The 26,715-nt window shown below is 53.3% G+C and overlaps 2 protein-coding genes and 1 long non-coding RNA gene across 5 annotated transcripts; 2 read left to right on the forward strand and 1 right to left on the reverse strand.

The window, feature by feature from the left end:
* Positions 1-4,328: 4,328 nt before the first annotated feature.
* LOC307092616 lies at positions 4,329-13,096 on the forward strand. Its single transcript, XR_013812863.1, has 3 exons — positions 4,329-5,134; positions 6,822-6,927; positions 12,947-13,096. It is a non-coding gene; the product is annotated as an uncharacterized lncRNA (long non-coding RNA).
* On the reverse strand, positions 5,589-13,939 carry YIF1B (Yip1 interacting factor homolog B, membrane trafficking protein). 3 transcript variants are annotated; one of them, XM_079759937.1, is made up of 8 exons: positions 13,124-13,939; positions 8,863-9,101; positions 8,677-8,781; positions 8,394-8,472; positions 8,206-8,263; positions 7,061-7,216; positions 6,886-6,979; positions 5,589-5,957 (listed from the first exon to the last, which is right to left on the reverse strand). In XM_079759937.1, exons 1-8 carry the CDS (start codon positions 13,410-13,412, stop codon positions 5,802-5,804), a joined length of 1,176 nt encoding a protein of 391 aa, XP_079616063.1. In that variant the 5' UTR covers positions 13,413-13,939; the 3' UTR covers positions 5,589-5,801. The 3 variants fall into 3 exon arrangements, with proteins under 3 accessions (XP_079616063.1, XP_079616064.1, XP_079616065.1); XM_079759938.1 differs by having other exon boundaries at positions 13,133-13,937; XM_079759939.1 differs by lacking the exon at positions 13,124-13,939 and adding an exon at positions 12,978-13,117.
* A 1,970-nt stretch (positions 13,940-15,909) lies between these two features.
* KCNK6 (potassium two pore domain channel subfamily K member 6) lies at positions 15,910-25,882 on the forward strand. Its single transcript, XM_079800193.1, has 3 exons — positions 15,910-16,335; positions 23,128-23,523; positions 23,701-25,882. Exons 1-3 carry the CDS (start codon positions 16,014-16,016, stop codon positions 23,922-23,924), a joined length of 942 nt encoding a protein of 313 aa, XP_079656319.1. The 5' UTR covers positions 15,910-16,013; the 3' UTR covers positions 23,925-25,882.
* The last annotated feature ends 833 nt before the right edge of the window (positions 25,883-26,715 follow it).

A 26,715-nucleotide genomic window follows, 5' to 3' on the forward strand; every position in this document is an offset into this window, starting at 1 on the left:
TGAACTCCTGTGCCCTGTGCCCTAGCACTCTGTGCTTTGTGTGTGGGAAAGAATGAGTCATAATGTCTCTCTGTGGGGCATGAGGGCTGCTTCCGGCTTTGTGATTATTAGCAATGACATGGAAGATCAGCAGGGCACCCTGCCCTCCCTGTGTGGGTCCTAGCAGATGACAGATAGCCTTTACACTATATCCTGGAATGAGCCCTGCTCGTTCACAACTGGACGGCAGATTGGCCTCATAGCAACCACTGCTGTTTGGAGTCCTCTGTTATTTGTAGCCTTAATTAAGTGCTGTATGAGAAAAACTGAACAAATATGTTCCCAGCCCCTGTCAGATTAACCAGTGGCTGACAGAATGGCATACTCATGTGAAAATTCATCAGAAACCGGGAGTGGGGGGTGGGGAGGGACAGACTGTTGGTAGAAACAGTACTCCATGCTGCTACAGGTCTTTCTGGGTGTGCCAGAGGTTGTGCCAGAAATGCATGACCCTGACAGCTGTTTACCTGGGCCATTTCTCAGGGTTCGGTTTGCAGTGAGCACCTTGAGGGATGAGGAAATGGCTCCAAAGAGCACACTTGTATACTGCTTACTGTAAGGTGGCAGGTCCCCCCTCTTGTAATGCAACCCTCTGCATGTGGAGGCCCATTTGGACCCTCCATATTGTCCCCATGTGGCAAGGGAAACCAACACAGATGCTGAAGCTTATGTGGCTTGCTGTGGGTAGTAAAGCCTTTTATCGCTGACCCAGGGTCTGGAGGCTTCTGCCAGCATTTTGGAAACTGCTGCAGGTCAACTTACTAGCTAGCTGGTAAACAGTAAAATCAAACCCCAGACACAACAGTCAGCTGGGCTGTCAGCCGCTTGGCAACTCCCAAAGGCTGGTTGTCAGAGTTTTCTGATTAGCATTCCAGAATGACTAGGGCCAGCACAACACTTTTGTGGGGAAGGAAACCAAGGCCCTGCCTACTGCATGCTTAAGGTCATCCATCTCCTGAGATGTGGTTAAGTTCCAAAGAAACAGTCCACAACGGGGACTATGGTATTTATAGGACCAGGGCACTCTTCATGTAAATTCCAGAAAGAAACGAAACCAGGCCTCGAAGCAGTTGCTTTTCCAGTGAGTTGTGTCAGTCGAGAGGAGTGTGGGACCCCCATGGAGGATGTCTCTCCCTACACCATCTTGTTTTCTCTGGCCACTAAAGTTGGCATCCAGAAGTCCCTTCCTAAATTGTAGTGATTAAAACGTCAGGGTTGGAGTGACCCTCTGGAGAATGTGTGCTAGTGAAAAGTTGGAGGAAGAGTGAATGACATCAGTATTGCAGACCAGTTGGAATACACGTCCCCTTTTCCCACAAAGGAGAAGGCATTACTTATACCCTTAGGTAGGTTTTTTAAAAATTTCTTTTAGGCAAAAATAATAAAACAAGCAGGGGAGGGCAGTGCCATTAGATGCCGGGGCCAGGCAGGGACTGGATAGGACAGACCTATTATTTTCCAAAGAGCAGAAAGATGAACATGCTCTTAGGACTTCACACCTGTTTCCCATCCAAGCATTTGCGTCTGCCCTCCCAGCGTTGCTCTGGCCTCCATTTGTAAACCTCTGGGTCAGGCAGAGCAGGGCAGTAAGGGACACTCCTGCCACCAACAGGGAGTAGTGAGACAGACTCCTGTATCTATTTTCCTCTTCCTTTCAGTAATAGGAGTCCCCAGGTTTTAGGGGCTACGTGGCTCCCCAGCTAGAAACTTGATCTCCGTCTCCCCTGCAGTAACCATGTGTCTGTGTCCTGGCCGAAGGGGTGTGTGCTGCCTCCAGGTAGGTTACTTAAAAGGAAGTGCTGTACCCTCCACTTGCCCCTTCCCTTCCAGAGGAACTGATGGTGGGGGCCAGCCTGTTCAAGGCAACACCCTGGATGGATGCAGAACCAGACGGAAGGAGCGTCCCATACCACCCACTCACCCACTCGATTCCCATCAGCGCAGCCTTTTGTGGTGGAGAAAAACAGCTATGTTGTTCAGCCTCTTGTCTTTGGGTCTCTGCAAAAGCTGCCACGTCCTAACTGTAATAGAGGAGTGATTAGAGGACCAGGCCCTGGTCTCCCCAGACCCATTCGCCCTCCCCGCAATTTTAGCGCAGTAGAGTGCTACTGCGTGTTGCGTTTGGAAGACTGTTCATACTGCTACCCACAACCTTCTAGCCCGGTGTCCTTGGGCATGGAATTGTACCCTTTGAGGCTCAACTACCTTATATCGAACATGAGGATCCTATTGGCAGTTTTATGAGGAATCAGGAGATTGTGTTTGTGGATAATAAAATGTGACATTTAATGAGCATCTATTTACCTTGTTCCAGGCAGGCTCTGTGGAAAACCATCTACCTTATCAGGTAAGTTTTCCACTTTACAGAGCAAGAAACTGAGGCCCAGAATGGTTGACTTCTTTGTCCACAGGGCAGTAGAGCAAGGGTTTACCTGTAAGCAAATTGACCTCTGGAACCCAATTCATGGCCACTCTGCTTGCTCTAACCTGCCATTAGATTAGCACAGTGCCTGGCATCAAGTAACCTCACTCATTCACCAAATAACAAGCACCAACTCTGAGCCATGCTGTTCTGGTGTTGAATAAAGTAGACGAGGTCCCCACACTCCTGGAACTTATGACCCGCCCGGAGAGACAGCCACTTTCATATCCTGCATCCAGCTGTGGGGAAAACCACAATCATTTCACTTCTTCTTCTCATTCAGAGTAAAGAACAAAGACCTTTGCTTTACAAGACATCGACCCCCAATTCCTCCCCATTTCCTTTCCCTCCATTCTCACTGCCATTCTGAGGGCCTTTGCACTTGATAGTCCCTCCAGATCCTTGCATGGCTTTCTTCTCATCGTCAGATCTTTACTTATAAATTACTTCAATGATGCTTTCCTTGGTATCTCCACCTAAAATCCAACCCCTCCCCAACATACCATATAGTTATTACCTAGTCCCCTTTTTTGCTGTATTTCTCTTCTTAGCACATATTATTTTTAATAGATTTTATTGGGGTACAAGTTACATAAAACTCACCCCTTTCAAATGTAAACTCAGTGATATTTAATAACTTGACCAAGTGGCGCAACTGTCTTCCTAAATCCATTTTAGAACATTTTCTCCCCTCCACTCCAAGATCCCTCCTGCCCATTTGCAGTTAAAATCCATCCCCACTTAGCTCTCAGAGCCCTAATCCACTCTGTCTAATTGCCTTCTGTGAGCACATCACATGGATGCTATCATACAACAGGTGATCTCTGTGCCTGGCTCCTTTCTCCCGTGATGTAGCAGGCATGTGCCAGTTCATACTTTTTGTTGTCAAGATGTCATTTTCCCTATCCATTCACCAACCATTGGTCAATTTTCCAGTTTTTTTTTTTTTTCTAAAATACTATACATTTTTACCTTATTTCCCACATAGAATATCAATTCCAGGAGGCTGGACATTTTGTTCACCTCTATACCCCCAGCACTTGTACTGTGCTGGACACATTGTAGGTACTCAACAAATATATGCTGCTGGGATGAGTAAGAATCAAGATAACTTAAAGATAATAGCAAGGGCTGTGCTGGCCATCAAGCAGTGGAGAGATAAAATGATGGGACTCTGTGGAGCCAGCAGGCTCTTAAGGAATGGACTTTGGAGCAGAGACCTGAGTGTACAAAGCTGATTACTGCACATTCATCGTCATCCCCAGACCCCAGCCACCTGCTTTAGGTACAGGCTGCCCAGCTGCTGGCAGGGCTGGGCTGGAGAGAAACGTAGACAACTTAGCCTGACAGTGAAGGGAGCAGGTGGCCCAGCCCAGTGTGGGGAGGGAAGGCTGGGTTCTGCCAGCTGCCCCTTCCCCTGAGCACCCTTCAGGTGCTCAGATTTGAGCCACACCCGCTGTGTGAACCCCAGCTCTAGGCTGTTCATTGCTGCATTTGCCCCTTGTCATCTTACTTAACTGTTTGATCCCTCAGTTTTCTCATCTGTAAAACAGGGACAGTACCAATATCTACTTTTTATTTTTAAAAAGCCAAAACATGATTTCATAAGCACTTCCTCTGGCCCGGCTGGTGTGGCTCAGTGGTTGAGCATTGACCTATGAACCTGGAAGTCATGATTCGATTCCCAATCAGGGCACATGCCCAGGTTGTGGGCTGGATCCCGTGTGGGATGTGCAGGAGGCAGCCATTCAATGATTCTCTCTCATCATTGATGTTTTTCTCTCTCTCCCTTCCTCTCTGAAATCAATTTAATATATATTGTGTATATATATATATATATATATATATATATATATATATATATATATATGAATAAGCACTTCCTCTGTGCCAGGCACAGGTCTAGGAAACTAATCCATCTGATTCTTACCTTTACCCCATATGGTAACTGTCATTTACAGATGAGGAACTTGAGGCACAGGGCGGCAAAGCAACTGTCCTTAGCACACCCCACTACTAAATGGTATAGCTGGGCTTCAAATTCAGCAGGCTGGTCCCAAGTTCACACTCTTCACCCTTTTAGACTGCTTGTCATCAAGCCACAGAGGGGTTGCTAATGTGAGTAATAATGCATGAAGCCCTTGGAACGGCGCCTGGCACGCAGTAAGCCAACAAGGAGTGATAGTGTTCTCACGGCATACAGGTCACGGGGAGCCCTCCCTCTAGTTTCTTCAAAAGCAGGCATCTGACCCTTTTTGGGGAAGCTGATGACAACTCTAGTCCCCGGAAATCTGCAGCTCCCCACCCCAACTCCCATCCACACAGCCCCAGCTCACTTGCCAAGGCTGGAGGGGAGCGGGGTTTTTGTCTTGCAGTTATCTGTCCACCCTCCCCATTACACACAGAGGAAAAGTTGGGCGGTGCTGGGGAGGGGCTGAGGCAGAACTGAGGACTCTGAACAAAGGTCTGGAGGGACTCAGCATTCCTTTCGAGGGCATGTCCCACTGCCCGCCCCCCCCCCCCCCCACACACACACACACTTTGGACACACCTCTCACCAGAGTTGGACCCGTGTTCCTGGGAGTGTGCAGGAGACATTCCCTATCCCAATCCAGCCAACTTCTCTCAGCAGCCCTGGAGTCCACCTCGAAGAAGCTTACGGGGGCAGGCCAGGTGAGTGACCCCAAATACAGCTCCCCCAAAGTTCAGGGCCTGTCAGAAGCAGGGGCAGCTAACCGAAGGGTTAATCACCTCTCAACAGGGGGAGGGAGTGCATGGTGGAACTGGGTGCTTTTGACCCCCGAGTCTCAAGCTCAGGCTTTCAGCTTGCGGACATGGAGGTGAAGGTAAAGGACTTGTCCCTCCCAAGTGGGCGCCTCTCTCCTCTCCTATTCCCACAGCCCCACCCTGCAGATTCACGGAAGCACCCCAGTCAAGGTCAAGAAGCCCAAGTTGAAAAAGGGGAAGAAGGCTTCCCACTGACGGCCTGGGCGAGGCTCATTAAACCTTCAGGTCTCTGGTGGCCTCCAGGTTGCAGGCCACTGAACCGCCCGCCGTCCGCTTCTCCAGCGGGCCTGGCCTGCCCCCTGTGGGAACCGCACAGCCACCAAGGAGAGGCTACCCAAGCTGGGCTCACCAAGGTTTATTGTTTCCAGAACAGAGGCCGCCTGCTGGGGGGCGGCTAGTGCCCCAGGGGATCTCCAACTGGGGAGGGGCGGGGCAGAGCGTCTCAGGCTGCGGGGCCACGGCAAAGGCGGGGCTGGCAGGTGGCCCGGAGGAGCCGGCAGGTGGTCGGGAGCTGAGGCGCCTGGAGCAGCAATGAGAGGCGGGCGCGCCGCCCTCACCTCACCAGGTGGAAGGTGAGCCAGTACATGAGCAGAGGCTGCGCTGCCGCCACGGCCATGGTCAGGTACATGCGCAGCTGGTTCCGCGCTCCGCGCACGGGGACTCCCTCGGCCGCAGCCTCCGCCAGGATCTTCAGCCGCAGCGTCCGGATCTGGGGCCGGTAGAGGCTACCCGTTAGCCCTTCCCGCCAGTGGGAGCGCCTGGACCCTTCCAGTCCCTGCCCCTCTGCATTCTCTCCCTCCCTCCACCGGGGCAGCTGCGCTCATCTCCACTTCTGGGGCTCCCTGGCTTCCCCCACATCTAATAGATGGTGGTGCTCTTCCCAAGGCCTTGAGAAAATGTTAGGGTTCAAACCCAGGCCAGGCCCCTAAGTGAGTTAGGGAGGAGCGGCACTGTGATGACCCTGTCTGAACGGGGCGGCCAGGCGTGGCTCTGGTTGCTGTCACTGTGTATGCTGGCCAGATGATCATTTTTAACACAAACCAGAATGCCTTTTTAAAATCTTGTAAATAACAACATCTAAGTCAAAGTTTATCTGATGATTAGACGTGGCCCACAAGTTCCCCGTTTGTGCCCTCTGCTTCTCACACTAATCCTCCAAGTATCCTGAGGTGCAGTTATCATCCCGATTTTACAGAAGAGGAAACAGATGGAAAAGGAGAAAGTGATCTTCCCAGGATCCAGCTAAGCTTGGGATCAAACCCAGGCCTAGCTTACTCAGCACCCCCACAAAGAGCCCTCAAACAAGCTACTTCAGGGATGCTGAAACTTTTTCACCTTAAAGAAAATTCTGGCAGGAAAGTCCATCGTGTAAGGCGAGTGCTGTGAGGGTGAGCACCCGCCCACCCTAGCAGTCCAGCTGGATCCTCTTCCTTTAGGCCCTCGCTTGGACACGCCCTCTTCCAGGAGGCCCTCCTGAACCCCAAGCTGTGGCACCCACTCCAGGGCTCCTCAGTTCAGCAATGCAGCTCAGGTCTAAACTCTCCACCTAACATCTCTGTTTGGATGTCTGCAGGGGAACCCAATCTACTCAAGGGACCTGTGTCTTCAACTTCATGCTCCCTTGAGCCCCAACTTACCATGAACACAAAGATCGACATGCAGCACCAGCCCAGCACCAGGTAGTAGCCAATCTTTCCAAAGAGCAGGCCCATGAGGATCCCGCCAATCATCCTGGGAGGGAGAGGGGAAGGCTGGTCTGAGGAAGAGGCCCAGGGCTGGGGCTGTTTGTGGAGAGGAGATGGTAGTACTCACCCAACGTATTTGTAGCCCAAGAAGGCCACCAGGTCGATAGTGGTGAGGTCGGTGTTGACAGTGACCAAGTAGAGGCTGAGCAGGATGGCCAGCACCTCCAATGTCAGCCAGGCCAACGCCGAGCTGGCCTGTAACCCTAGGAGGTCTGGGGAGAACCTGCCGGCACCCAAGCTGTCATTCGATTGGCCTCCTCAAACCCTCCCCACACATCCACTTGGGGACAGCCTGTGTTGGGTGGGGCTGGGGACCCGGCAGTGACCAAGGTGGATCCGGGCCCGGTCCTCATGAGAGTCCCACTTCAGGAAAGGCATATCTGTCCTCGGTGACACCCTAGACATGTCAGGGATGCAACTGGGGAAGCACAGGGCAAGGGACGTGCCTGAGCCAGTGGGGAGGTGTCAGAGAGGGCTTCCCAGAGGCACACCTGCCTGAGGCCTGAAGGAGTAAGGAGCTGGGTGCTCTCTGCCATTTTCACATGATAATTATTTCCAGTGCCACAAAGGAAATGAACAGGGGCCTATGCGCAAGAGGTGGAGGCTTGACCCAGCCTGGGGTGGTGGGAAGACTTCCTCAAGGAAGTGACACTGGAGTGGAGACAGCCTGAGTGAGCAGATGCTCAGCAGGTGATGATGCAGGGGAGGAACATGCTCCTGAACAAAGGGAACTAGATGTGCAAAGGCCCTGGGATGGCAGTGCTAGGCCTGGTGGAGGATGGAAAGAGGACCTGAGTGGCACAGCAGAGCGAGGCGGGGAAGAAAAGGGCCTCGTGGAGGGCAGTGCAGGGCTAAGCAGCTGGGGCTTGGTCTGGGGCCTGGGGAGCTATGGACAGCTTCTTCTGAACAGGTTGGGATGTGGTCAGGCCTGCTTCTCAGACAAGACCTTCCTGGCTGCTGCTAGAGTCAGGGCACGGGGGAGGGGGGTGGTGGTCAGGGAAGCTGGTGAGGAGTGGGAGAGGAGGAGACCAGATCTGGTGGTGGAGGCCAAGAAGGACGGATTTAGAGAACCACCCTGCACAGAGAGGGTGACCCTGAGGTGACACCCAGAGAGCACAGTGGGGCTATTCTGAGAGGGAACCAAGAGACTCTCCCACCTGCCCTCAGCCCTCCAAAGCCCATGCCACCCTACCCACTTGAGTTCTCTCTTACCTATCCTGGGTTCCCAGTGCCAGGCCAGCCACCAAGACGTAGGTGATAAAAGCCATAGCTATGGGAAGCAGACACACAGACACACGTCAGCCGAAGGGCCATCTGGGCCTCCAGGTACCTAAGCCTCTGCCCTAGACATGCCCACCCAGAGGGAGGAGGGAGCAGGGCCATGGTGGACAGGGTGAAACCTGGAATGTAGAGGTCCGGAGCGTTGACATCAAAGCGGGGGGCCACTGGCGTGTCCTGCTGGTACTGCACCTCCCAGTCCTGTGGGGACAGTGGGGGAGCAGACAGAACCCCCAGAGCTGGGCTCCTCTACCTTGCTTACAGGCCCTCTCCTAAGGCGAATCACCCACCCTGCCCCTCATGCCGGCCCCGGACTCTGACTCAACCCCCATCCACCGCCCCCTCCCAGAGGCCGTCTTTCCCTCCGACCGACCGTGCGGCCACTTCAGCAGGCGGTGCTCTGACCTGGTGCAGGTAGGGGAAGAAGAGCAGGCCCAGCTTTTTGCCCACGTACAGGGTGTCCACAGCGAAGTAATACTTGAGCTTGGTGACAGGGATGAAGCGGTCGATCTGGGGAGGCAGAGCTCTTCCTGAAGCCCTGGCCTCCTGGCCCCAGCCTTCCCCCCACTCCCACCAGCCCACCCCACTCACATTCTTATCCACCAGCTCCTTGCCCTGGGCGGCTAGGCTGCTCCCATAGGCCATGGCCATGTTGGACACAGGATCAGCTAGGAAGGCTGCCTGGGGCGAGGCAGAAGCTGTAGGGTAGCCCAGGCCACTGGGTCCCCGCTGGGCTCCATAGCCCTGGCTCTGAGCTGAACTTGTGTCATCAAAAAGCTGGTGGGGGTCAGCTATGCCCAGATGGGACACAGGGATCCTCCGCTTTGAGGCTGCAGGGGGAGAGAGAGAGGTGGATGCCTCATTCATTCTGTGGGCGCACCCCCTCCCGCCCTGCTCCAGGGGGGCACCGGTTTTCATGTTAGATGGGTCGGCCAGCCAAGTGCGGGCAGGCTCTGCTTGCCATCCATCCATCCAAACAACAAGGATGATGATGTTGCTAGCTACCACGCACAGAATGCTCTACTAAGCTTTTCACAAACCAGTTCTCTGTCCGTATCCCTCTTCATGTTTCCCCCTCACTCACTCAGCTCCAGCCCCACGGGCTTCAGGGAGCAGACCAGGCATGCGCACAGCTCCGGCTGCTGCCCTGGCTGTTCCTCTGCTGAATGCTCCTTCCCCAGATGTCCTCACGGCTCACCGCCCTCCTTGAAGTCTTGGCTCAATGGAACCTTCCCCCCCATCCTGTATACAACTGCACCTCCGTAGAAGGCATTCCCCCTTCCCTGCTTCATTCATATCCACAGAACTCGGCACCAGCTGGGATACTAAATGTTTTACTTCTTTTTCCCCCTGTCTGTCCACAAAAGCGTGAGTCCCTCAAAGTGGGAATCTTTGTCTTGTTCACGGCTGAGTCCTGGACACAGCACTTGACAAAAACCCACTAAATGAATCAGTAGCTATCCCCATTTTACAGATATGGAACCCGAGGCCTGGACAAGCTAAATTACTTGTGTAAAGGGCCAAACAGAGTGAGGGAAGAGCAGGAGTCCAATCCAGGTTGCCCAATAAATATTACAATAATTCAGTCCCAACTGAGCACTAACCACATATCAGGCCATGTTTTAAACACTATGGATTAACTCATTTAATCCTCCCAACAACCTATTTGTGTTGATGCTATTAGCACCCCCATTTTACAGATGGGAAAAGCAAGCCCCAAAGAGGCTCAGGCCCCTGCCCAAAGGCATACAGATAATATGAGGCAGAGCCAGGGTTCAAGTTTTTAAAAGGTCTCTCTGGCTTCATGTTGGCGATAGAGGAAAGGAAGGAGGAATTTATTGATGGTGCAGGTGGGAGACCAGGATGGAGAGTGGAGACTGAGGGGAGGGGAATGGACTGCTTCTGGATAGATTTTGGAGGCAGGTGGGAGGGCCAGGACTTGCGGGAGGTGTGCTTACTTGGGGCGGGGTAAGAGAAAGGAGATAGGAATATGGAGATGACCAATTTGAACCCAGCACTCTGGCTCCAAGGCCCCTACTCCTAAGCAATAAGCAATGCTGTGGCAGCCAATATTCATTGAGCTCCTTCTATATGCAAGGCACCAAGTGGGCACAGGAAACAGGGTGGTAGGATTACAATGGATGGGGTAGGAGGCAAGTCATCTGCATCATGACTTTCTCTGTGCCTCAATTCTCTCCTCTGTAGAATGGGTTAATAGTCCAAGGCGAAGTGACACTCATAGACTCCTCAGCCCGTGGCCTGGCACCTATTGTCAATTACAAGCCCCTCCGCTCTTCATCGCAATTATCTGTAGCTGGAAAACTGACCCAGGTGTCCTCAGTCCCAAAGAACGCAGCAGTGGTTCTGGCCCACTTGTCCTCAAGTTCCACTTCTCTTTTTCCTCTCATTTATGGCCTGAAGGGTCACTTCCTGAAAGCTTTGGTGTGAGCCTGTCCTCCCTCCTTGTCACCCCCACAGCCAGTGGCATTTGGGGTCCTGCTCCCACTGGCCTCTAAAGGCTCTCTGCACCACCATTATTCTGCTCTCACCCAACTCAAGTCCTCACAGCACTAGGTGCATTGCCCCAAATGCCAACCTCCAACTCTTGGCTTCTGAGACACTGTGCCTGTCTTTTTCTCTTTTCTGTCTGAGGCCCACAAATACCTACTTAACCCCTGTGTTAAGCTCTGATGCAGGTAGCAATGATCAAAAGGACAAAAACTCCTGCCTTCATGGAGCTGATGGTCTCCCGATCTGTCTCTCTCAATCAGTGACTTATTTCCAGCTCCCTGGAATGTGTGACCCAATTCTCCACCCTTGCCCTGTCTTCTGCCCGCACCTAGGGCAATCTCACCCACACTCACAACTCTCACAGTTTTAGGCTCCGGGCTCTGTCTCTGGCCACCACTTCTCTCCTGTAGCCAGACCCAGGTAGGCCACTTCTTGGCAATGGCCTCTGGTTGCCCCTGGGCCCTAACCTCAGTCTCCAAACCCTTGATTCCCCTTCTGTCTGGTAGCCAACCCATCAATCGCTAATTCTTGCCCACTATGTCTCAATGTTACCCTCCCCTCTCAGACTATGTCATCTTGCACCTGACTTAAATGCCCTCCCCCCAGGTCCTCCTGTCCATTCTTAGCTGCACCAGCCTGCTCTCCAGTGGGCAGCCAGAGACATCTTTTTAAGTGAAAAAGAGAACATTTCCTGTCTTCTGCCTACGATCAGGGCCCACTGTGTTTAGAATAAAATCTTAATGCCTATGAGGCCCTGCAGGACCCAGCCCTGCTAACCACCCTCTTTTACTACCTTACCCCTCCTTGGGGCTCACTGCATCTCAGTCACAATGGCTTCCTCTCAGACCCTGACCCTGCCAAGCTCCTAGCCCCCACAGGCTTTTAAAAATATATATATTTTCTTGATTAGGAAGAGGGAAAGAAAGAAACATCGATGAGAGAAACATCCATTGGCTGTCTCCTGCAAGCTCCACACTGGGGATCGAGCACACACCCTGACTAGGAATTGAACCAGTGACCTCTGGGTGCCTGGGACAATGCTCAACCAAGCCACACCAGCCAGGGCCCCCCATAGGCTTTTGAACATCCATCACCTTGGAACACCTTCCCACTATTGACAACTGCCAATGTTGCACTCAGGCCTCAGCTCAAACGTTTCCTTCTCAGACACCTTTCTCATTCCTCTATATAAACACTAGCTCCACCTTGTTCTTTCTCATCACATCCAGCGAGTCTCCTTTCCCTTCTGAGCACTTATCACAATTCATCTGTCTCCCTGTTTACTCAGCACAGGCCGCCAATGCTTCTCCCTCACTACAAACCCCCTTCTCTGGGCTACTGAGATGTACCTCTTCCTGGACGCTTCACTGGCACCCCCAGGCGGGACCACATGCCTAATCTGGGCAACCACAACACCTCCATCCCAGCCACAATCACTCTGTGCTCCCTCTCCCTGGCTCTAACCCGTCTGAAAATGTCCATCACTCAAGCCTGCTGCTGCCTTCTGCTCTGCACTGGTAGCTCCATGAGGACAGGAACCTGTTGGGCACCGCTGTATTTCCAGCACCACCTACCCCAGGACCAGCCAGGCACCTTATTGATGGTTGAAGGGAGGAATGAACGCATCACACTGTCTCCCTCAACAGAGAGGCCCCCTCAACGCCTAGTCACATCCTGATTATTCCCTTCATGGCTCTAATTAGTCCCCAAATTATCTGGCTGCCTTGATTGTTTCTGAGTTTAGTGACTGTCTTCCCACCAAACTCAGAAACAAACAAGAGTTAACAATGACCAGTGCTATGCTGGTCACTACCAGGTACCCACATCCCAGCCCAGGGCTGGGCACAGGGGAGCTGAGGCAGGATAGGCTGAATGACTAGATGAGATGCACGCACATTCACGGAGATTAGACATACAAATTCACAGAGATGGAAAAAAGAGGTTAACAGCCAAATAAACAGAGGTTCAAATCTAAGTAAGGTTTAACCATGGCCCTCTTCGCTCACGGAGGGCTACGAACCCCTGTCCTAAGGCATAGGCGACAGCCCGTGGCTACGAAGGGGTAAGGGTGACTGCTTATTGCAAAATCAATGAAAGTCGGGCTTTTCTGCTCATCATACAACATCCTACCCAAAGTTGTTTTCTTTCCAAATAATATCCTAAGGGGAAAAAAGTCGACCCCAAAGCGCCCCTACCCGGAGCTGGCATCCTGGTGCGGTGCACACCTCGAAGCTCCAGATCCCTGACTTCCTGGCCTCCGACCTGCAGCGACCTCGCCCACCGGCGCGGCGGCCCCGCCACACCCCGCCCGCCCGCCTCTTCACCTCGGCGGGCCACGTACGCCACTTACGCTGCCGGGGAGTCCCCGCCGCCGCCGAGCCAGCTGGATGCATCCTTCGTTGCTTCCGTCGCCGCCCCAGCCGCGGTTCGAAAGGTGCCCGCCCGGCTCCCGTAGCCACGTCCCACCGGCAACGCGACAGCCAATGGGCGTTACGGGCGTTCAGAGGCCACGCCCTTCGCTGTGGGTAAGAGGGGAGGGCTGGAGGCCCCTGACGTAAGCCGAGAGTCCAGACCGGAGCGGCAGGAAGGCGGGGCAGGGACCTATCCGAGGAGTAGACGGTGTCGTGCATGATGGGAAATGTAGGCGTCGAGCGAAGAGGCGGATGGGAAATGGAGTTCTCCACGGACAGACGCTCAATTTGGGTCGCTGAGAGCACGCGGGAACCTGGGAAGGGTGTGGCGCAGGGAAGAAGAAATCCATTTGTATTACCAAGGAGCTAAACCGAGTGGTGCGGGCTCTGCCCTTTACAATTTTGGCAAATCTTAGGTATTAAACTGAATGTTTAGAGTGAGAAAAGGATGCTCAGCAAGTTAGGTGGTAAGAACTGATAGATCCTCCCTTCCCCCAACTGATGGACGGAGTATGACGTAAACTCCACCTGCAGCCGGACATTCCTGAACACCTTATATGGACTGTACATTGAACCACCAATCAGCACCTGCCAAATACCCTAAGCCCCCGATTCCTAAGTCCCTAGGTCCCTAATCATGTACCTTACATGAAACCACCAATCAGTGTGTGCTGAGTGCCCTAAGCCCCATCCCCTTCTTTCCTCCCCTCAAAAGGCGCTTTCACCCCCCGCACGCCCTCTTTTTCCCTCTGGAAGGGAGCTGGCAGGGGTCTTCTCCTCCAATAAAGCCTGTGTCCTGGTCTCCGGCCCTCTGTTTCATCTTTCAAGAACCAAGATGTCTGTCTTGGAATATATCTTTACATATTTTCCCAGAAAATGATGGAAAAAAAAAATGCTTTGCGTTGAGACCTGGTTTTCCCAGTCCTCCAAAAACATTTTACACCCCCCTCCCCCCAGCAACTCACAGCACACACAGGCACCCCTGCAAGTGAGAAGCCCAGAGAATTAAGCTTCTTTAGTCTCTCCTCTCTTTGTCTTCCAGTATCCCCATGTATCTCACTCGGTCTCCCCCTTTCTCTCCCCTCCAGCCTCCTACTTTCTGTCCCACACTTTCCTCCACTTATCTCAGGCAAAGATAATGGTGGAAGTGACTTCCGGGCAATGATAGCACTCCGGAAGAATGTCAGCAAGTGGCTCTGTCACTGTGGCTTTCCCTTTCCTCCCGAGACATTGCCTTTTCTGGGGACCTTGAGGACTGTTCTGGTCTCTCAGTCATGAGTGCTGGCTTAGTCACGGGCTTTCTTTGTGAGGTGTCCCCATTCCTCTTCTGAACCTCTGGTTTAGCATCTATCTGTCCTTTGGGCTCCATCACTATTTTCTCATCCTCAGAATACTTTTATTAGTAAGCAAGGATTTTAGCTTTGTGTTACCTTACGTTCACATGGTCACACCTTACCAGTTTTGTGACTACTCGATTGTTAAGCCTAAAATTCCTCATCTGTTTAATGAATAATAGAGGAGGGGTTGAGCTACAAGCTTATGTGTCCATAGGGCCTGACATATTGAAGCCTTTGATCACTGGCCCCTACTGTTGCTGTTGTTCTAAGCCCCAAGTTGGGTTCTTTCCCAAGAGCTGCCACAGTTTTACAAATAGAACCATCTGGGTGTGTCCGAACTGGTCCCCGAGCCCCACTCCTCGGCCAGTCAGATGTGGTCAGGATCCGGGGCTGCCCTCCGGAAGGCCGTCAGAGAGGGGGATGTGCAGAAATGTACAGAGGGAGCAGGGAAGGAAAGATCCCCCCCCCCCTCCAGTGAAGGTGTGGATCTGTGATTCTGCTTGGAAAAGAGACCCTGGCTCTTTCCTGTTCATCCTTCCACTTCGGATATTTCCTTCCTCCAGAAGCTCTTGATTTTCGGCAGCCGCCTCCTCTGGGCCACACAGTCCTCTGGGCACCCTCCATCCCAGCCTTGGTCACTGCCCGGGCTGTCACTCAGTTGGAGTGCTGGGAGCCCCCTGAAGGCGGGTTCCCGAACTGTCTTGGTTACCGCTGTTTCCCCAGGATCACCCAGCCAAGGGCCGGGCACAAAGTGGGCACTGAGCAAAGATTCGGTGAAGAGCTAAATATCCGATTCTGTCTGTAAGGGCACGAGGACGCCTGCCCCTGTGGTGTCCTTCGTTGTGACTTAGACAGGCCTCCCCACCGGTGGACGCAACCCCACTGCAGAGCGCACGACTTGGCGAATGGAACGAGGGCTGGATGCCAGTCTGTGCCCTCGTCCCCTCGGCCACGCACCCTGATGAAAAGCACAGTCTTTGTAGCCCAGCAAGATGGCCCGGAGGAGATGGGGCGCGACTTCTCGGTCCTCGAGCAGAAAAGAGAGTTCGGACTCTTTCTGACCGACGGCATCAAGACGCCTGGGACGCGGAGAGGGAAGGAATGAAGGCAGGGCGGAATGCCCGGCTCTTCCCATCCTGTTAGTCTCCCGGGTCCCGGAGTGCTGAGCTCCGCCCTCTCGGTGTTAACACCTGGCGGCGGGGCGTGCCTCAGTTTCCCGGAGGCGGGGCGCTTCTCCTCCCTCTCCTGCCCCTCCCCTTCTCCTCTGGTTCCTCTTTGGGGAGCTGGAGGCCGTGCTTCGAGCTCCCGGAACTAGAGCTGGGCGCCCGGCCATCTGGAGGCGGGGGCCACGTCAGCGGGGCGGCGGGGCTCGTGGGAGCCGGTCCGCGGGGCGGCGGGGCTCGTGGGAGCCGGTCCGCGGGGCGGCGGGGCTCGTGGGAGCCGGTCCGCGGGGCGGCGGGCTCGGTGGGCGCGGGGAAGCGCCATGCGGCGGGGCGCGCTCCTGGCGGGCGCCCTGGCCGCCTACGCCGCGTACCTGGGGCTGGGCGCGCTGCTGGTGGCGCGCCTGGAGGGGCCGCAGGAGGCTCAGCTCCGCGCGGAGCTGGAGATGCTGCGGGAGCAGCTGCTGCGGCGCAGCCCGTGTCTGGCCGCCCCCGCTCTGGACGCCTTCGTGGAGCGAGTGCTGGCGGCCGGCCGGCTGGGGCGCGCGGCGCTCGCCAACGCCTCGGGGCCCGCCGACGCCTCGGACCCCGCCTGGGACTTTGCCTCTGCGCTCTTCTTTGCCAGCACGCTGGTCACCACCGTGGGTAGGTGAGCGCCGCCCCGATCCCCAAGCCAGCGAGACCCCCACCCCCAGGGGCACTCGGGAGCCCCCAGGAGATAACCTTGTCCTAGCGGATCGCTCCGGTCCGTTCTGGGCCTAGGATCCCCTCACAACCCCTTGGAGGGAATCCGGGGTCCACAGTCGTGGGCTCCGCCTCCCTGGGGAAGACCCCATCCAAGCCTCTCCTCCCGGCAGGAAAACACCCAGTTCTCCAGGAGGAGGGCTGGACTCGGTACCTGCCGGGGAGCGCCTGGGACGTAGTTCCTCTGCCTTACCCCCTGGAGACATGGCCCTGCCAGGCCCCTCTGGGCCTAGGGCTGCACTCAGAAACCTCCAGCGAGGACCTGGGACCCTGGGCCTGGACTCCAAAGACCTCTGCCCTTCTCTCTGGTCTCAGAGTGCCATCCCCTCAAACAATGTCTCCTGACTGACCAGATAGATCTTTCCTGGAGCCTTTTGGGAAGCCCTGTCCCAGTCTTCTCCTGACTCTGGTGCCCAGAGAGAACCCTGAATCTCCAGACCCCCTCAGGGTGCCATCACAAAAGACCTTACTGCCAGTAGAGACCCCTCAGGACCCCGCCTCTGGATCTGGACCATTACCCTGAAAGGGGCCCTGCCCTCCCTCACACTCATACTTCCCAGCAGGTAAGCCCCGACTTCCTCTCCACATACCCCACTCCATCTGGACATCTCCCTTGTATTGGGGAGCCCTCAATGCAGAGTTTTCTCCCAATAGAGACACTTTGGTTTTCTCTGGACCTGGAGTTCCATTTTAGCAGCCGCTAGCTATGGAGGTATGAGAGGGAACCACCGTGGAGGGAGCTAGATTATCTCCCAGAAGCCCCCCGGGCCAGGACTCCCTCCCCTCCAATCTCAAAACTGGCTCCAGCAAAACCCCTACTGCTTTCCAAACCAGGGTCTCCCCATAGGGGCCTCTTTGAACCCGAGAACCCCTAGTTGAGACTCATCACTCTCTGGACCCTTGACACTCTCAGCAAAAGCCCCAGAACCACTTAGACCTTTTATCAGGGACCCCAGTGCCCTCCACACACACACACTGCCATTGAGAGCAGAATCCCCACCACACACACACACACACACACACACACACACACAGGATACCAGCCCAGAAACTCTGCTCTCTGCACCTGCTACCCCTGTTCAACCTGGATTTCCCGAGAAAGGGAATCCCCTGGGCTCTGGGAAACACTCCAATCTCTAGACCCACAGCTGGGAACTCCCTGTTTGCTCTAACACTGCCGCAGCCTGCTTTGGGCCTGAAATTCTCCGCTCCAACAGGATGCTCTGGGCCCCAGACCCCTCCCCATGTCCAGTCAAAGCCATTACCACCTTCCACCCTTGGACCTGAGACACCCACCCTGCCCCATCATCCCCTTAGCATTGTCTACCTTCATCATGTCCTCTCAGGCGTCCTCGGGCTCATAATCCCTCTCCGCCTGTCCCCTCCCAGTCCCATTTGTCATCCAGACAATGCCCCCACTGGGGCCTGTCACCTTTCCTCTTGACCCAGGATCCATTTCAAACCAGAAACCAACCTCCTCAGGTGGGACCAACCCCCTCCCCCTAGCCCTACCTGGACATCCCTTCGCACCTCAGCACTTGCAGACCTGGGAAATCCCAGTTGTCAAGGCTCTGCTGGTCCTTTCACATCCCCTCCCCAAAGCTCCCTCTTCCCCTCTTTGCTTGGGATTTTGCCTGGGGGTGCGGGGAGAGGGGTGCTGGGGCAGGCCTAGCAGACTCCTAACTCCTCCTCCCTGCCTGCAGTAGCAGGTGGCCTTGGCCTTTGGTGCCCCATCGTGTGGACCAGCAAACCAAGTCCATGGTCAGCAGGGCTGGATGCTCCTCTTGCACTCTGTCCCACTGGCTGGGCCTGCCTGACCTGCTCCCGGGCTTCGCTGGGTCACATGAGTGTCTCCATCAACCTCCTCCCAGATCCTGGCTTCTGAGAAGTTGTCCCAAGAAGGACAGATGCAGAAGCCAAACTCAAGGCAATGCACAGCCTGGGTTTGGATTTCTGCTCAGCCCACTGCTCAGCTCTAGGCCTCAGTGTCCTCCCACATCTGTAAAATGGGAATAATAACACTCCCCACTTCACAGTAATAACAAAACCTGGCAGAGGAGTTGCCACGTATGGGCTTTAACTCAATCAGCACAACAGCCTTGTAAAGCAGGTACCATTAGTGGTCCTATTTTTAAAAATAAATACACTGTGTTTTTATTGATTTCAGAGAGAGGAAGGGAGTGGGAGAGAGAAAGACATCAATGATGAGAGACAATCACCAACTAGCCACCTCCTGCACGGTCCCTTGGTGGGGGGCCGAGCCTGCAACCCAGGCACCTGCCCCAACTGGAATTGAACCCTGACCTCCTGGTTTATGAGTAGACCCTTAACCACTGAGCCACATGGGCCAGGTCTGGCCCTATTTTTTTTTTAAATATATATTTTATTGATTTTTTACAGAGAGGAAGGGAGAGGGATAGAGACTTAGAAACATTGATGAGAGAGAAACATCAATCAGCTGCCTCCTGCACAGTCCCCACTGGGGATGTGGCCGCAACCGAGGTACATGTCCTTGATCGGAATCGAACCTGGAACCCTTGAGTCCGCAGGCCGACGCTCTATCCACTGAGCCAAACCAGTTAGGGCCTGGCCCTATTTTTTTTTAGCAATAGAAACTGAGGCCCAGAGAAGTTGGACAACTTGTCTGAGGTCACACCAACTAGGCGGGTGTAGAGTAGAAATTTGAACCAAGGCGGTCAGGCCTCCGAGTCCCATGCTCTTAACCAATACACTGCACTACCTCTTAGCCTGCATGAAGAGGAGTGATGTGTGTATACTGAAATGAAAAATTACTCAGACACTTGTTAAAAATGGTAAGTTGTTGCAATAAGGGAGAGAGACTGAACTCAATTCTGAATATAACAAAGACAGCTGGAGAGAGAGAGAGAGCAGAGTGAGGGGATCAGTGGACCGGAAAGTATTCAGAGACCGGGGATTTTTGTTGACTGGCTGAATGGGATTGTTGCAAAAGGCCAAGCCCTCAGCTCTCAAAGGTGGAGAATAAGGAATGTGATTCAGATATCAAGAGTGGAGGGATTCTCCCTAAACTGACTGGGTTCTTGCTGAAACGGCCTAGTCGAGAGGAGCCTAACTAAGCTTGGTCAGGAGGAAGTCTTTGTCAGTTTGAAGGGCTGGGGCAGTGGTCGGCAAACTCATTAGTCAGCAGAGCCAAATATCAACAGTACAACGATTGAAATTTCTTTTGAGAGCCAATTTTTTTTTTTTAAACTTAAACTTCTTCTAACGCCACTTCTTCAAAATAGACCCGCCCAGGCCATGGTATTTTGTGGAAGAGCCACACTCAAGGGGCCAAAGAGCCACATGTGGCTCGCGAGCCGCAGTTTGCCGACCACGGGGCTGGGGAGGATAACAGGTTTTCTGTGCCTCGGTTTTCATTGTTATTGGTGGGAAAGCCTGGAGCTCTGAATGTATCCGAGAAATGAAAAGCCAAACGTCTTTCAGAGAGACTAATCCCACAGCATCTCTGGGCTTGTCAGGCCCGAGCCCTCTGAGAAAGGCCTGGGGCCTGGAATTGATCCGGGCAGCCTTGCTCCAGGTGAGGCCAGGGATGGAGGGGTCAGCAACCCAGAAGCGAGCATGCCCGTAACTCTTTCTATGTCTTGCTGGATGCTATGCAATCCACCCTGGTAAGGTGGGAGACATTTTTTATGAGCCCATTCTGCAGGACTCTGAGGAAAGTCACTTGGCCAAGGTCGTGTAGGGAATAAATGGCAACAAACTGATTTGAACTTCGCTCTTTGAGGTAGCAAGTTGAGACTCACTTAGGTTATTTGCAAATCTGTCATTTCAGCCGACTGCTGGGGTTTCTCCATGAAAACCTTTGTATTAATGAGGTTTGGAGCCATACATGAAAAACCTCAAATAATAGTTGCGTAAACAAAATGGAAGTTTATTTCTGGAATGATGCTGCATGGTCAGGACTCCTCCTTAACTCGCGCTGCAGGGTTTCCATCCCAAGGTCACGGCATGGTCCCAGGTGGCTGCTCAGCTCCTGCCTTTCTGTCCGTATTCCAGCCAGCAGGAAGAAAGAAGGCATCCCCCTCTCTTCTGTGGATGTTTTGTGTGTGTGTGTTTTCTTCTTTTGTTGTTAATCCTCACCCTGGGGGAGGGAGGGAAGGAGCCAGAGAGAGAGAAACGTTGACCGATTGCCTCCCACACATGCACGCTGGACCAGAATCAAGCCCGAAACCCTTCAGTCCACGGCCGACACTCTAACCACTGAGCAACCGGCTAGGGTGGCACCTCCCTCTCCTTGAGGACACTTCTTGGAACCTGTTTGCTTCTTTCTTGTATGCCTTATTGGTCAGAAATTATTCCAGTTACACCTAGCTGCATCTTATTTACGCAACTATTATTTGAGGTTTTTCCTTTATGGCTCCAACCCTCATTAATACAAAGGTTTTAATGGAGAAACCCCATTAAAGAGGGAATGTCTTTAGTACACGTGGCCATGTGTGCAGCGAAAGCCAGAGTCTTTTTTATTTTCCCCCCATTTTTTATTATGGTAAAATACACATAAAATTTACCGTCTTTACCATTTTTAAGGGTACACGTCAGGGATATTAGGTACACTTACATTGTTGTGCAATCGTTAACCACCATTCATCTCCAGAACAATTTTCATCTTGCAGAACTGAAACTCTACCCTTAAACACCAACTCCCCATGTGCCCTCCCCCCAGCTCCTGGCAACCACCGTTCTACTTGTGTCTCTATGATTTTGACTACTCTAAATACTTCATATAAATGGAATCATACAGTATTTGTCTTTCTTCGACTAGCTTTTCTCATTTAGCATAATGTCCTCAAGGTTCATCCATGTTGTAGCATGTGTCAGAGTTTCCTTCCTTCATAAGGCTGAATAATATTCCATTGTATATATTTACATTTTGTTTACCCATTCATCCATCGATGGACACTCGGCTGTGAAGAATGCTGCTATGAGCGTGGGTGTACAGGAATCTCTTCCAGCCCTTGCTCTCAATTTTTTGAGTATGTAAAAATCAGATCCCTTTGTATGGGAGATGTGTTCATCTGCACAATTCCACATTTTTAAAAAATATATATTTTATTGATTTTTTTTACAGAGAGGAAGGGAGAGAGATAGAGAGTTAGAAACATCGATGAGAGAGAAACACCGATCAGCTGCCTCCTGCACCCCCCCGCCACTGGGGATGTGCCCGCAACCAACGTACATGCCCTTGACCGGAATCGAACCTGGGACCCCCCCAGTCCGAAGGCTGACGCTCTATCCACTGAGCCAAACCGGTTTTGGCTCCACGTGTTATTTTTTATCACAGGGCTGGATCTGCAGTCTTTTGGGCTAAAAACATTTTACTTCAACATTAACCAGGCCCCTTACCACCCCCATCATATCTCTGACCTTTTGGTTTGCTTTATTTGGGAAATAAGGATATTTTAAATTACACATTGCCACGGTGAGCCAGTCTCACCTACACCTGAATTCCCCTGTATCATGTTTCTGTTTGCAGCACTCACACCCATGGTCCTGTGGTCCTGTGTTCTCACGGCCCTCCAGGAGGTCCCTGGGGCTTGTCACACCCATTGTAGAGTAGAGGGAGCCAGACTTGAGCCTGCACCCTTCAATTATTATTTCAGCTATTGACTGAGTGCCCACTCTGTGCCAGATACCAGGACTATGGCCCTGAGCAAAGCACACAGAAGCCCCTGCCCTCCTGAGATGGCACCCGAAAGGGGGAGACAGAGAGTAGCCCAATAAGAAAATCATGTAGTTTGCTAGGCAGTGTTAAGTGCTATGAAAACAAACCAAAAAAAGTTGGATGAGAAAGTGTCACAACTTAAAATAAGGTGGTCGGACCTAGTCGGTTTGACTCCGTGGCTAGAGCGTCGGCCCACAGATCGAAGGGTCCCATTCCCATCAAGGGCACGTACCTCTGTTGCCGGCTCCATCACCACCCCCAGTAGGGGCACATTCAGGAGGCAACCAATGGACGCGTCTCTCACATAGACGGCTCTCTTTCTCTGTATCTCTCCCCCTCCCTCCCACTCTCTCTAAATAAATCAATGGGGAAACGTCCTCAGGTGGGGATTACAACAACAAAGTAAAGGTGGTCAGGGAAGGCCTCGCTGAGAAGGTGATGTTTGAACAAGGACCTGGAGAGGAAGGGGGCCTGTGGAACCCGGAAGGAAGGGTGTTGCACAGGGAAAGGACAGACAGTGCAGAGGCCCTGAGGTGGGAGGGTATTTCCCTGCTGGTTTGTGTGGGGCCTCAGGGTCACGGTGAGGACTTTGTCCTTCCTCCTGAGTGGGATGGAGCCACCGGGAGGCTCTGAGCAGGGGAGGGACATGACTTAACACTGGTGTTCACAGTGCCTCTCTGGCTGCATGGGGGGGTTCAGACGGTGGGGGAAAAGGTGGAGGTGGAGGTGGAGGAGGGAGGCCAGGGAGGAGACTACGGGATAGACATGGAGGTGGAGTGGGGTGAAGTGGATGGACTTGGGTTCTATTTGAAATTTGAGACAATGGGATTCACGGACAGAAAGTGGGTGTGAGTGATAAGGAAGTCAAGGATGACCAGCAATGAAAGAGTGGGGCGTCAAGTTCAAGGGTAACATGAGGTCTTGGCTTAGGATGGCCACAGACCCCAAGCAGGTGCCAAGTGGGCAGAAGGATTTCCCCGTTACTTCCACAGGCTATGGGTACACGACACCACTGACTGATGCGGGCAAGGCCTTTTCCATTGTCTTTGCGCTCCTGGGCGTGCCGGCCACCATGTTGCTACTGACGGCCTCCGCCCAGCGCCTGTCACTGCTGCTGACCCATGCACCCTTGTCCTGGCTGAGCATGCGCTGGGGCTGGGACTCCCGGCGGGTGGCCCGCTGGCACCTGGTGGTTCTGCTGGGGATCACGGTGACCATCTGCTTCCTGGTGCCCGCCGCAATCTTTGCCCACCTTGAGGAGGCCTGGAGCTTCTTGGATGCCTTCTACTTCTGCTTCATCTCTTTGTCCACCATTGGCCTGGGTGACTATGTGCCCGGTGAAGCCCCCGGCCAGCCCTACCGGGCCCTCTACAAGGTGCTGGTCACAGGTGAGTAGGGTGGCTGGCTCAGGACCCAGGGCACAGCCTTGTCCTGGAGGATATGAGGGGAACCTGGCCTGTCTGAGGGGGGGAGTTGAGGGTCACAGCCCCACCCTCGGGGTCCAGTAGCTCCTGGGGCCTGCCTAGGTTCTGAGTTCACCCATGACCCCTCTGCCGTCTTTGCAGCCTACCTCTTCCTGGGTCTGATCGCCATGGTTTTGGTGCTGCAGACTGTCCGGCATGTGTCTGACCTTCATGGCCTCACAGAGCTCATCCTGCTGCCCAGTCGTCGCCCTACCGGCTTCCATGAGGATGAGGACGACCGGGTGGACATTCTGGGTTCTCAGTCAGAACCACACCAGCAACTCGCCACCAGCTCCCACACCAACTACGCCTCCATCCCCAGGTAGCTGGGGCAGGCACCTTGAGGCTGGATGGACCTAGCCTGCGGCTGAGGGAGCATGTGACTGGAGCTGACATACCAGACCATCGTGGGCACACGCCGGTGCTCATGAGAGCACTGCCACAGCGGTCCGTCCTTTGTCGTACCTGTCCTGGGCTCCCCAAGCACCTGCATTGCTTTGTTCTCCTGGCTCCTCCCCTCACCTCCCCCACATTCGGTGCCTCTTTGGCTTTCTCGCCGTCTCTGTCTTTCCCTCCCAACGTCGCTTTTTTTTTTCTTACTCTTTTACTCCATCACTTCTCTCAGCAACTCACCACCTACAGTTCTACCAGGCTCTGGGCTCTATCATTCCAGGCACTAGATCGGTCACTACACCTTGGGCACGTGACAGTCCTTTCTGAGCCTTCATTTCCTTATCGTGGAAAGAACACAGGGTAGGGCAAAAGTAGGTTTGTAGTTGTTCATATGGAAAATAATACAATATTTAATAAATAATACAAGAATAAACTGTTTCGTGTACTCACAACTGTAAACCTACTTTTGCCCCACCCTGTATATTAATTCATCCCAAACTCTTCTAGGTTGGGTATTGTTAGTGACGTAGCTGGGCCCCGTTCTCCTGGGGCTCACAGTCTAGTAACATAGACAGACGTCCCCACACAGTGAGCCCAGAACTGGCAGGACTTCAACAGTAGAGGCAGAGTGGTCAGCGGTGTGATGGAGAAAACATAGAATGCACCCAATACAACTTGGAAGGTCAGGGAGGACTTCCTGGAGGAAGGGACAACTGAGCTCACCCCTGAAGTATGTGTAGTAGTCAAGGGAAGAAGGTGTAACTGATTTTCCTCAGGTGTCTCCAGGGAACAAGACCCATGCAGAGAGCCCTGGGGTAGGCCTGGGTCCTAGAGTCTTCCTCAGCAGGAAAGAGGATCCCAGTCTGGATCCCAGTGGCACAGAAGGCCACTGTTCTTAGCCACAACAGTGCTGTAACAGCTGTCCCCATTTGTGGAGCACTAAGTGCCTATTCTGTGAGCTTCGGAGCTAGCCTGCTTGGGCTCAGATCCCAACTCAGTTGCATACTGCCCATCTCCTCGGGCAGTCACTTCCCCTGTGCGTCTCAGGTCCCTCACCTGCAAAATGGCAGTAATAATAATAGTACTTCACAAGATGACTTCACAGAGCCTGCCATGTTATTCTGTGATGCTTTGGGCTAGGCCCTGTTCTGGGTAATTTACATGAGAAAATATTATCCTCTCTCCACAGATGAGGAAACTGAAGCATGGGAGGGGAGGTTCCTTGTTTTAGGCACAGAGCTAGGAAGTAATAGATTTTCTCTCCCTCCTCCCCACAAATGAAACATCAGCAATAGCACTCACTGCCAAAGACCCATCTACTGAGCTGTTACCTCTCCCAAGCCCTATGAAGGTGACAAGGGATGGGCATCTGAGCCAGGCCTTGATAGTAGACAAATGGGAAGGGCGTTCCAGACAGAAGGAACCATGCATGCAAAGGCCTGGAGGTAGGAGAGCATGTTAGACATCAGCTTCTGGGACGAGTGTGGAGTGAATGGGGGAAGGATAGTGGTTGACATGGGCCCCTCTTAAGTGTTTTTTTAAATAATCAGCTTGGGAAACAGCTTCTTTCTTGAGGACACTAGAGAATCATGGCAGGGTTTCTACCAGAACGGGGTCATGGTTAGGTTTGTGCCTTAGGAAATCCCCCAGCTTTTCTGTGGATGTAGATGGGGGAGGGGGGGAGACAAAGGCTGGGTGCCCAGGGAAGGCTATGGCGGGAACAAAGCAGGAGATCATGGGGCTGGACAGGGCCAACAGGAGGGGGTCCAGGTGGAGGGATGCTCAGAAGGCCAAGTGGACAGGCCATAGGCCTTATAGACTTGGGGTGGGGAACAAGGCCCTGGAAAGGTGCAAGGCATGGTCAGCTGCACTTGAGATGGGGGCCTTGGAGGGAAGATGCTGAGGCTAGTTGGGAACATGGTGAGCGTGAGGGGCTGAAGACACCCAGGGGAGGCCATCAGGAGGCCACAGAGCCCCCGGGGCTGGAGCTCAGTGTGGTTGAGGCTGGAGACAGATGCAGGAACCAAGGCCATGAGGTAGGAGTGAAGAGAAGACCAGCCTTGAGAAATCAGCCTAAGGATATTTGTATTTTATATCAGCAAGGGAGGATTTGGGCAGCGGGGAACAAAATCCAGACTGGCACGAGGTGAAGCAGTGAGATGAGTGTATATTGCACATCACCAGCGTTGGGGGGACCTTTAGGCATGGTGCAGCGGCAGCTCCAGAGGATCTTGGACCCCAGGCTCCCTCTCTGCTCTGCCACCCTCAGCCGAATGTTTGGCTCCCACATGGACTCCCCTCATCGCCCCAAAGTGGCTGCTGCAGGTCCAGGCATCACAACCAGATGTGATCATTTTTAGTAGAGGAAGAGAGGGGCATCTTTTCCCATGCCGTCTCTGGAAGCAAGAAAATCTTTTCCTGAAGCCTCCCGGCAGGCTTCCTCTTCAATCTCATTGGCCAGAGTTGCCTCACAGGCCCATCCTGAGCCAATCATTGGCCTGAGGAATTCAGGATTAGCTTAGATTCTTCAGGATTCCCCCTGCTCCCCAGAACTGAGGCTGTGGGTAAGGTTTCAGCTTGGAGGCTGGTGAATACTTGAATGATGTTGGGCTTCTATTAGAAAGGCAGAAGAGTGGGAGGATGGAAGGATATTGATGAACAAATCAGCCACGGCCATCATGTACAGTTATGCAGGTTGGGACCTACATAAGGGATGCCTGGCTG

Source organism: Cnephaeus nilssonii, assembly GCF_951640355.1.
Source record: "Cnephaeus nilssonii genome assembly, chromosome: 20".
NCBI classification, from domain to species: Eukaryota; Metazoa; Chordata; class Mammalia; order Chiroptera; family Vespertilionidae; genus Cnephaeus; species Cnephaeus nilssonii.

Bases quoted from the DNA above. Each gene is read 5' to 3' on its own strand.
- YIF1B (XM_079759937.1), bottom strand. From the start codon at position 13,412: ATGCACGACACCGTCTACTCCTCGGATAGGTCCCTGCCCCGCCTTCCT. The intron at 8,782-8,862 runs GTGAGTGGGGTG...CTGCCTCCCCAG, and splicing joins AGGAGCTGGTGGATAAGAAT to ATCGACCGCTTCATCCCTGT. The intron at 8,473-8,676 runs GTCAGAGCACCG...CTGTCCCCACAG, and splicing joins TCTTCCCCTACCTGCACCAG to GACTGGGAGGTGCAGTACCA.
- KCNK6 (XM_079800193.1), top strand. From the start codon at position 16,014: ATGCGGCGGGGCGCGCTCCTGGCGGGCGCCCTGGCCGCCTACGCCGCG. The intron at 16,336-23,127 runs GTAGGTGAGCGC...TTACTTCCACAG, and splicing joins CACGCTGGTCACCACCGTGG to GCTATGGGTACACGACACCA. The intron at 23,524-23,700 runs GTGAGTAGGGTG...CCGTCTTTGCAG, and splicing joins CTACAAGGTGCTGGTCACAG to CCTACCTCTTCCTGGGTCTG.